This window comes from Octodon degus, unplaced genomic scaffold, assembly GCF_000260255.1.
Source record: "Octodon degus isolate 3935 unplaced genomic scaffold, OctDeg1.0 scaffold00154, whole genome shotgun sequence".
In the NCBI taxonomy this organism is placed as follows: Eukaryota; Metazoa; Chordata; class Mammalia; order Rodentia; family Octodontidae; genus Octodon; species Octodon degus.
This window is the reverse complement of record NW_004524730.1, coordinates 1,229,218-1,240,330: the sequence shown is the minus strand read 5'-3', so window position 1 is coordinate 1,240,330 and position 11,113 is coordinate 1,229,218. Positions and strand designations below refer to the sequence as shown.

The 11,113-nt window shown below is 42.7% G+C and overlaps 1 protein-coding gene across 2 annotated transcripts in view; it reads left to right on the top strand.

The window, feature by feature from the left end:
- Positions 1-516: 516 nt before the first annotated feature.
- The window catches only part of Lrrc6 (leucine rich repeat containing 6), a 128,938-nt gene continuing 118,341 nt past the window's right edge, over positions 517-11,113 (top strand). Inside the window, exons 1-2 of one of the 2 annotated variants that reach the window (XM_023702601.1) lie at positions 517-607; positions 8,086-8,253. In XM_023702601.1, the coding sequence (XP_023558369.1) occupies positions 598-607; positions 8,086-8,253 (178 nt within the window). In that variant the 5' untranslated portion in view covers positions 517-597. The remainder of the gene's footprint in view (positions 608-8,085; positions 8,254-11,113) is intronic. The other variant, XM_023702602.1, reaches the window with a different exon arrangement.

Here is an 11,113-nt window from a genome sequence, read left to right as displayed (position 1 = left end):
TCAGGTTGAGCTTTTTAAAAATGTGTCTCTTATTCACTCATATTGTTCCATTAGAATTTGCAATGCTCCTTTGAGGCTTCGATACTATTTATCTTACATATATGGAAATAGAGGCCAACGAAGTTTAAGGTCATACAACTAGAAAACAGAGTGGAGGCCAAATCCAAATCTCTCGGTTCTGGACGTTTTACATAAAATAGAAGGAAAAAAAAAAAAAAAAAAACGGCCGCCCTGGGCACACCTAGGCGGCCGAGCTCTACCGGAAGAGTGCCCTAGGATCCTTCATTCAGCCTGGAGAACAGATTGATCAGGGGCGAGGCAAGCAGTCTGTGGAAGACCTAGAGACCTAGAGTGGGGACACCGAGGGGGACTAAGTTTGGACTGGGAATGACTCGCAGTCCCTCTCCAGAATCTGACCTGAGTTTTCTCCCTGACGGCAGAAAATGCGGTGTGGCCTGGCCCTGCGCGGCCACCGTAGAGTCCCCGTTGCCATGACTCCCGGCTTCCGAAGCCGAAGCGCGGAAGAGTAGCCTTACAGGGTGAAGGAAGTCCCGGGTTCTGGGTCGGCTTCCAGGGGCAGCGAACAGGAGGAGTGCCATGGGCCGGAGTAAGCGACCCCACCCGTGCTCCTCATCCCGTCCCGGGCTTCGTGCCGGGTCCCAGGGGGCCCTCGCTGCCAGCCGCGACCACCCTGCCCGCGGCCCCCCGCCCTCCTGCAGCCTCGCCTTCGGGGAGAGGCCTGGTTCTCCTTGCGAGAGGGCGCGGGAGGCAGGGGAAGAGAGGCCCTGGGCTTCGGGCGAGAGGCGGCGGCGGGCGCGCCCAGCTCCGTGGCCTGCGCTCTCCCTGCCCCGCGCCGCGCCGCGCCGCGCCGCCCCTGCAGGGAGGCCGTGGGCTCTGGCGGTGGGGCGGAGCTCGGGCCCACCCGCGACCTCTGTGCCTCAGCGCACGCCTTCACCTGCAGGCCCCAGCTGCCCCAGCTTCCCCAGCCCCAGAAGGAAGCGGGGGCTCTTCTTTGCAGGCGCAGTCGGTGCAGCCTCCACGCACAGCAGTTTTGTACAGCCCTTCCTAGTCACTGGTTGTAAGAGTGCCCTAGTTAATGTTATTTTCAGCAAGATACTGCGCTGGCGATGGGGTTTCTGACCTGGAATTGCTGACCCCCTGGCGAGGACGGAGGAGGAGGGAGGGATTTGTAAATCCTAAAACCTCATTCTTTTCTTGTTTTAAAGGAAATATGCTTTATTTATTTATTTATTTATTTATTTTTGGGTAGGACAGTTTCAATAATTAACACATTGCATACATCCGTCCTACTGGTTAATTGCTGTACAAGATGAAGACGTGATATCCTATTTACAAACACCATTAGAACAAATTCCTCTATTCATTAAGAGAATGTAACTATATTTCTACCCTAAACACTTTGAATACACAGATACAAAATGGACATTCATCTCTATCCCCACCTTTTTTTTTTTGTTGTTGTTAAGTTCCGTTATTTGAATATTATAGCCTCATTCTTAACCAGGAACTGGTATTTCCTCTTGGAGCTGTTACTCATCTTTCCTTTCTTTATGGCTTACCCCTTGTTCTTTCTCTGAATCGCCTCTATTTTCATTTATTAAATCGTCGATTTATCAGGCTTAGAGTGTCTGTCCTGAAGCAGGGATGGCAGGGGAGTGGTAAATAAGGCAGGGTGGCCACCTTCTGGGCCGGGAAGACAAGTGCAAACGCCCTGATTGAGGCCTGCTGAGAGGGGAGGCCGGCCTTGACGCCCAGGGGCAGCTGAGGCGTCTCTCTGGAAGCAGTGTTGTCTGGAAAGGAGGCAGTGGAGAAGACGCACAGGAGCCCTTGGTGGCCGCTGTAACTGCCTGGAGCCCAGGTGAATGACAGGAAGAAGGGATGGAGGGGTAGCCTGGGACCAGATCACACAGGCTTTAGAGAATGTGCTGAGAGATTAGAAAACTAACATTTCAGTTCACTAAAGAGCAGTTGGGGAACCACAGGATTTTATTCCTGGGCAGGACTTGGCCATATAAGGGCTCGAGAAGGAGAGAGCAGACTTTGGAAGGTCCTGGCAGCAGGAACATAATAGCCACTTATCCCACGAGTATCCAGCGTGTGCCAAGCCAGGTTACGATGCTTTACAGGTGTTCTTTTGTTAGGCTTCCTAGTAACCTCTTAAGGGAAGGATGAGTTGCTGTCACTGTCCACGTTTAGATGAGGGGACTGAGGAGGGACTGGAAACCAAACCCTTAAAGATGGTCTGGATCCCATATTCCACCATGCTAAGTCCAAGGCAAGGTTGATACCTTTAAAAGATTCAGGTGGAAAGAGTAGTTCTTTCCACTTTTGTGAGTCTGTCTCCTTTGTGCTTTGCTATAGATGGCCTGTTACTTGGTAAGATTTCCTCAGATGTCTAGAAGCCCTACATGTGTACACAAATATTGTTATTGTTATTTTAATTTTAATTTATTTATTTAGTTATTTATTTTGAGGTACTGGGAATTAAACTCAGGACCTTGCGCTTGCCAGGCAAGCACTTATTCTACTGAGCTCTCTACCTGACCTTTAGCTATCTCTCCAGCCCTATTTTTTAAAATACTTCATAGGATTTAACTGGAGATATGTGTGCCAAAGTTTTCTTTGGGGAAGATTTAGAACTATATATCCAATTACTGTAGAAGGTAGAGGGCTCTTCATCTTATCCATATCCCTGACTAAACTTTGGCAGTTTTACATTTTTTAAGGATTTACCCATTTTATACAAGTTCTTGAATTTATTGTCATCAAATTATTTGCATCATTTCTACATTGTCCTTTTATTGTCAATGGAAGACACAGTAGAAGACAACTTTTTAATTCCTAATATTGATATTTAGTGTCTTTTTTTCTTTTTTATTGTTAGGTCTGGGTAGAAGTTTACCAATTGCATTTTCCTAGATTGTGACTTTTTCTGTTTTTGGCTATTTAGTTATTTGATTTATGTTATAATCTTTATCATTTACTTTCTTCTGCTAATTTTTCTTCTATTTATTCTTTTTCCTAGTTTCTCAGGGTGGAGGCTGATGCTGTGATCTGTCCTTTCTTTTTTCATTAGCGTTCAGTGCTATCTGCACCCTTCCACATCGCCTTTTAGCTGCATCCCATATACCTGGATATTCTGGTTTTGTTTTTAACATTCTGTTCAAAATATGAACTTTCCATTTGATTTTCTGATATCTAGTGTTTCAAAAAGTTACTTTCATGCATTTAGTCTGAAATTTAAGTTATTTTCATCAGATAGGACAAATTCTATCCTATGATTTTATCATGTCCAGAATCAAAATTTTCTGCTACTGCTATGATTATGTCTGGTCTACTCCTCAGCTTTCTCTACCCTCTAGTTTCAAAATGAAACATTTCCTTTCCTCTCATTTCCTTTCTTTCTTTCTTTCTTTCTTTCTTTCTTTCTTTCTTTCAAATGTGTTTACTACAGAGTCTACAGGATCTCACTGCGTAGATCAGACTCTTAGTGATCCTCCTGTTCAGGGCCTCCCAAGTGCTGGGATTACAGGCACACGCCACCATGCCCAGTCTCAATTGTCTTTTCAGCACCCCGTGGGTGGGGCCGGTATGACATGCTTCAGGTAGAATGCAGTCCCTATGTCTGCCTAGGCAGGCACTTTAATGTGCTGAGCTATCTGGCTGGCCCCTGAAGCATTTTTTCTCTGCTATCAGTGCATTCTTCTGGTTTCACACTTAGTTTTTTTGAGGGGAGGGGAGTACTGGGGATTTAACCCAGGGCTCTCTCACAAAGATATCTTTCTTTCTTTCTTTTTTTTTTTTTTTTTTTCCTTTTTTTTGGAACTGGGGATTGAACTCCGGCCCTTGCACTTGCCAGGGAAGCACTTATTCCACTGAGCCATCTCCCTGGCCTACGAAGATATATTTCAAGCCCTCTAGAAATATAGTTTTTGATAATGTCTCACTAAGTCCCTAAATTATCCAGACTGGGCTTGAATTTAGGATCTTTCTGAATTCTTCCCAAAGTGCTAAAATTAAAGGTATGCACCGTCATAGCTGGCCCAGCTTAGTTGTTTTTTTTTTCTTTCTTTCTTTCTTTTCCTTTTTGTATTATATAATGTCTTGAAATTAGTTGTTCAGATTACCAACAAGCATGCGATATCTGTTTTAAAAAAGAAATAAATTAAGAAAACAAAGAAAAATATTGTAAGAAATTTAGAAGGACAAGAAAAAAAATTAAACATCAGATGCTCCCCTCAGTAGTCCAGGAGAAAACAGCAGTACAACAATTATCCAAGCCATCCTGCGTACATACATAAATATATCTCTTTCCCCTTTCCCTCCTCCTCTCCTTCCCCTCATCCTGGCTGCTTCTTCCCTTTGAACAGATTTTTTCCCTTTCACAGTATGTGTTGTACCAGTATGCAATTTCTCATGGCTAAATCTTGAAAACAACCCAAATACCAATCAACTGAGGAATGGATAAAAAAGTTGCGGTATTTTTACACAATAGAGTATTAGTCTGCTATAAAAAAAGATAAATTCAAAGGTTTTATAGATAAATGGATGCGACTAGAGACCACACTCATAAGTGAAATAAATCAGACCTCATATGCAAACAGTATTTTCTCGCTCCTGTAAGAATCTGTAAGGGTAAATAAAACACTTCACTTTTGATAGCCAAGTAGCATCTCAGCCTTTCCTTATCAAGTGTGTTGGCCACCCAATACAACTGTCCTTTAACTTCTGTAATACCTGATACTCTCACTAGAGTGTTCCTTCAGTTGATATCCCATCTCTGCTCAACAGCAATGAAGGTGTTAGCATTTGCACAGCTACATCTGGCTAAGCACTCTCTGAGTCCCCCCCCACATGACAATAACGATGTCTACCCTGCCAGTTCAGCTGCAGACTTGAGTCCAACTACGAATCCCGACTAGCATCTGTTTTCTTGGACCACTTCTGGTGGTATCAACTCTTCCAGCTGGGCTCTCCATGATTTAGATTTTTAGACAGAGATCAGCATGTAGGAAATGAAACAGAAAAGCTCCTTCAGTTGGGAATCAATAGGGAAGAAGGCAAGATTAGACAGAGGGGGACTTGGGCAGAGGTTCATTTTAACAGAGGCCTCGCATAACCAATCTCAGGAGATCTAAACTTGAAAAGGACCTTGTGACTTGCCCAAATTGGGTGAAGGCCTAAACTTCTACAGGCCCACATCAGTCAGCCAGTCATTGTAAATGATCTTACCTAGGAAAGGATATGCCCTGGAATGAGGTGTGGCCTTTAGTCTAGACAACTCTGAAAGAAGTAGGCAGCTGGGGTTGGCTGCTGGCAGAGCTCCCAGCAGCTAGAGGAATTAACTTGCAGTTTTGAGGAGAAGCTGGCCAGCACATTCTATCATCAAAGGTAGCCTATGATGCCCTCTACTCATTAGACTATCTGGAAAACATCTACTCCTGCTTCAGGATTCAGCCCAGGCTTGTCCTCCATGAAGTCTCTTTTGACCTTCCTTCCCTAACAACACCGATTGTTTCTGCCTCTGGTAACACCACATGTTCTCTCTGCTTCTGTCACTGCTACACTCTGTGATTTTAAACAGCAACTGTCTACCAATGTTCTCTAAGACTATCACTGGGCTATAGGGTACATATGGCCACTAATAGTGCTCATTATGATGAGTCTGGTGCTGTAAGAAGAGGCAGAGCCAGTGCGTAATTCCGGTTTTAAAAGTTTCATTTGATAGGGTAACAAGATGAAAGCTCATATACTTCAAAGGCAAACATCACCTATTTGTGACTCCTTTATTTTTATTAAGTCTCTGTTTCATGAATGTGTCTGTTAGACCTTTCAAGATGCTTGAAAATTCTGCCAAGTCTGCTATAAAAATCTAGTGACTCAGTTTATTCTTTGCAAAAGATAGAGCTTCTTAAAGAACCTGATGTAAAACCAGAAGGAATAAGTATGAAACTGTTGGTAATAGAAGTTTCTAGAATGTGGATGAGTACCTGGGAAAGCTTTGTAGAAGTGAGAACAGCAGGGCGGCCCCTAATATCTCAGAAACATTTTCCTCCTGCTTTTCGTCCTGCAGTGATCTTAGCAATACTCAAATTATAGAGAGCACAGTAGTGTTAAGGGGTAGGAAAGAAGCCTGAGTTGACTAGTTTGATTCCACCTTAGAATTCCAGGGTGGCATCAAAAGATGATGATAAAATGTCCCCGTGCTTAGAGCCCTCAGTAACCTTCATCAAGCACTAATTCCTCTAGTCATGCAAATATTGGTTAGCACCGTTAGGGTCAGATACTTCTTAGACTCCAGCTGAGTTTTGTGCTTTACTATTTGAAAATTTCTAATAATAGGTAATAATAAGAAAATGAAAGCAGGGTTTCATATAGTACCTTAGCATCTACTAAGTATTGTACCACTGCACTTGAAGTAGTTGTATGATGGTATTAATGCTTCCAAAGAATTTTTAAATTCTTAAAAGTGCACATAAGTGTGGTGCACTATTTGAGATACAAATTTCTAAAGTAGAACAGTGCCTTTTCACAGTCCAAAAGCACTTGCTTTAAGTTAGATAGTACTGTATGTAGAGCTGCAAAAGGCTTTCTCATTTAAAATTATCAAACATTATCATCTCCTTGCACCGTGTACATGTTCTCTCTCATTTCTTCCTGGAGACTGTGGTTGTTGTGTTGATGTTTGCCTTTAGAGATGGAGGAGTATTGTGTAACAACAGTTTCTTGAGTGCTCTACAGAGCAGTTGGCTTATTATAGAAGAAGTCTGAAAAGGGCTACTGGGAAATTTCGTGCTGTCACAGTTCTATGTTGCTACCTGTAATTCTCTATTTTAAAAACTCTGTCCTAATTCTGCATAATTGCTATTGTGGGGCAACTCCCCTATTGTGCTGAATGACTGTTGAGCTGCTCGTGTGTGTGTGTGTGTGTGTGTGTGTGTGTGTGTTAGTCTTTCATGCTAAGGGAACGTCCCTTATCCTTACCTCCTTTAACTTAATAGTGACTTTCATCATCTTATTCTGAATGAATGAATCTTTATTATCCCTGGGGTGGACAGGCAGTATTTTCACATTCTACCTAAAATGTGTGGATTTACCTAAAATATGCAGATAGCCTTCTAATAGCCCTGGATAGTACAGGAGTTTTTCACTGTCATTTGCTCTTTGATTTCAGTGCATTTTATTAGTATATGTTTGCAGTGAATAATGATGACGTTCATCACAGAGAATCTGTACATGTATGTAATACAGCTTTAATGCCTTTGATACCCCTTCCCTCTCTGCTTTCTCTCCTTCCTCCATCTCTTGATCCCGATTTTACTTTCAAAAGGTCTATCATTTGGCAGCGTTGGCTTGTGATTTCTGTCCCTGGCTGCAGTAGTGGGTCATGATACGGTCTCCTATGTCCCGGTGTCACTGTCATCCCACATCTGAGTCTGGGAAGCCCAGGGGCAACACGTTGTTCTTATTAGAAGGTGAGAGCACTGGTCTTCGCTCATAATATGACCAGCTTTTTCATTCTTCCTGAAGACAGAACAAGTACTGCTTGCTTTATGAGTCTTTAATCCAAGGCCTGTGGTATTCCTTTCTTTCTCTTAAGCTGTAGTTAATAAGTATTGGTTAAATAAATTAAAGAATGGCATTTCCTTCCAGAATAGTGGGAGATGTTTTCACATTTCTGTTCTCTGTCAGTCAGACTGTACCTCCCTGTAGAAGTTAATCTGTCTCAGATCAGAGAGTGGATCTCATCACTTTTATATGGTGCCACTGGAAGTGTCCATACCAACATTCCTATTGCCTTTAGCTGTCACTCTCTTCAGTCAGCAAAATATATGTAGGCCTTGACAAGATTTAAGATAATGACCTGTCTCTTTCTTCCCTTTGACTCACATCATATGCAAAACTGCAGAAGGTAGCATTTTTCTGATCTCTTTCCTTTTGGAAATTACTTGGGCTTGGAGAATTTCCATTGAGCTGTGAATAAAATCTAACACATTAATAACATAATAACCAGATGATGAACAATGGGGATGGAAATGTAATATGCAGCAAATTTCCTTTCAGTCACAGAAGATCTTATTAGACGGAATGCTGAACACAATGACTGTGTAATTTTTTCCCTGGAGGAACTTTCCTTGCATCAGCAAGAAATAGAAAGACTAGAACATATTGACAAATGGTGCCGGGACTTAAAAATTCTCTATCTTCAGAATAACCTTATTGGAAAAATTGGTAAGTGTTGGTACTTTGTTCTTAATGTTTAAAAACATTTGATAGATGAACACTTCACAAAATGCAATGTTAGAGGAAGACCATAACTGGGAGAAAGAATGACGGGGGAAAACAGACATGGTCATCTCTCAGTGTGTAGAATGCCTGCCCCAACTTTTCCATTAGTAGTCTTCTTGCCCTATAAAATCTCCATCAAGATGCTGGGAGATTAGGAAGATGCAAGGAACACGTTAATTGACCAGTGTTTTTGAAAGTTTGAAGGGAGGAGGATGGAATTTATACATTTGATTTTATTGCTTGCGTGCAGGACATTGCGCTTTGTACTAGGTACTGAGGAGGTTCTAGTCTAGAATGAAAATGAGAGTAAAGTCCAGGAGGCAGGTGAAGATCAGAATACTAAATTATAGCTGTTAGAGCTCTCTGAGTAATGTGGCTTCGATTTGCAGCCAAGTGGGCTTGTTATTACTGCCCCTACAGTAAACTAAGCCATAACAGCCTTGCTTCCCCTATCCAGATAGACCCTCGTTTGTGGTAGCAGGGTGTCCAAACCATGTGCTCTTTGTTAAAGGGAATATTCTAGTATCCAGAGATAGGACTGAACATGCTCAGTTTCTTTTCTCAATTCACCTAGCAGATAAATTGGTCTTCCTTCCTCTTAACCATCTGACCCCCATAATAATGAAGTAAGAGGCACAGGGAAGGGAACACTGCAGTCATTTTAGAGGAGGTCTGACCGTGTGAAAGCCAGTGAGTATAGCCAATGCTTAGAAAAGCAACAGCAGAGTTTAATGATATTGTAAAAGCATACATGAACTCTGACATCAGGTAGACCTGGCTGTGAACTCTGCCACTCATCAGCTGTGTGAAGTTAGGCAAGTCAGTTAACTCGTCTGAGTTTTAGTGTTATCCTCTATAAAACAAGGCTGATAGCATGTAATGTTCAGAATTGGTGTAAGGGTTACATGAAATCATGCGCTTCACATTGGGCTCACCATGCAAGGATTGCTCATTAGATTCAAGCTGGGGTGCTACTATGGTTATTAAGGTTCTCATTACCCCAGAGCGCCCTAGGTGAGTGAAGGAGGGTAGAGCAGCCGAGAGGAGTGGAGAGAGTTGGAAAGGGAGGGCTGGAGTCCTTTGTAGAGGCAGAGAGCCTGTGTGCTCTGGTCCTGGAGCCCAGTGGTCCACCCTTAGGGTTATGGTTAACGTGCTATGGTGATGGACAGCAGTTCTCAAGCAGGGGCATTTGGCAATGTCTGGGGACAGTTTTAGATGTCACAGATGGGTGTGTGGTAGGAGGTGTGTGCTACTGGCATCTAGTGGGTAGAGGGCAGGAATACTGCTAACCATCATACACAGTACAGAACAGACAGCCCGCCACAAGGAAGAATCCTTGGGCCCCGAGTGTGAGTATTTCTGAGATTGAGCAATCTGGGTGGTATGGCTGCTGGCTCCACAGTTGTAATAAGCCTAAATTTACATCATTTTTGTAAGATTTAATAAAACATTCTATATTTCCTCAGATAGTTATTTTCAGCATCTTTTAGTTTACCAGAAATTAGAAACTCTGGCACATTGTTCAATTAAAAAGGCTGTTACAGAAAACCACCAGCTTTTATGCACGGGGCATTGAAGAACAGTCCTAATTGCACCAATCTGAAAGAGTTCCCCAAATTTTAGTCTCCACAGCTGGGTCCATCACAATTACTAATTAGTAGCATAGTATTTCAGGCTTTTTCAGAGCTGGGAGGAAGCATAAATTTTTGCTTCCAAAGTATTCTTAAATTAAACACCCTTTTAATCCCTAATAATGGGATTTTTCAGTGCTCCAATGCCCAGAGGCATTTAGGCATTTATTTAGCAAGCAAAACTCCTTCTCTGGGCTTCAGACTTTCTGTCCTGCCATCGAGGTAGAAGCTAGCAGAACAATCGCCTTTTCTAGCATTCCTGGCTCCCGGGGAGGTGCAGATGGGCTGTGGAGGAAGGCTGCAGTCGGCAGGGACGCAAGTGCGAGCCAAGGACCATCTGGGGTGCAGGAAAACATGAAGCCAGTGGGGCGGGGCAGGGTGGGCTCCTCCCAGGTGGGCTTCTCCAGCCCCTTTGCTGAACCTTTCTTCTGGACCTCAAAGGGATGGGGGCTACCTGAGGAAGGACGTGTGTCCCTACAAATGGGTATGCTTCTTGTACCAGTGGTGACAACTGCTTCTGGAGTGGTGTGGGCTACGGCTGCTAGACTCCTTTCCTGTTGCCCCAGACGACCTGGACATTTTAGCTTAAGGAGTCTTTTTATCCCCTCATGACCTATTTGACCCTTTGCTTCTTTAGTTGATTGAGGCACTGTATCTGAAAAAAAAAAAAAATCTTACTTTTACCAGTTGATTCTTAAGGATTTAGGGGCTATCCATGTAACAAGGGAGGGAAAGGGAACTCTATTTTGAACAGGTTTTTACTGGGGGCTGACAATTTTAACACTGACAATTTTGAATATTTTCATGTAGGATGCAGACCAGACAATCTGTCTATCGTAATTTTTGGCGGAAAGAAACCTTCAAATCTGTTGACGGTTGTATGTTCAGATGTTGCTGAAGAACCTTTTGTAAACATTAGTATTACTTGCATAATTTAATTTTTGAAACTAATTTATCCCCAAATCCTCATTTCAAAAAAGGAGTAGACTCAGGGCTTGAATGCTAAGCTGTTATTCTCATGTGTAGGGGAACAAATGCATATTTTTTTTTCTTTTCAAAGTTTTATTGATAAACATATAGTAATGAGACAGTTTCAAATCAAATCGAAAGTACAGTTTCAACAAATAATACACTGCATATATTCTTCTTAGTGGTTAATTGCTGTACAAGAT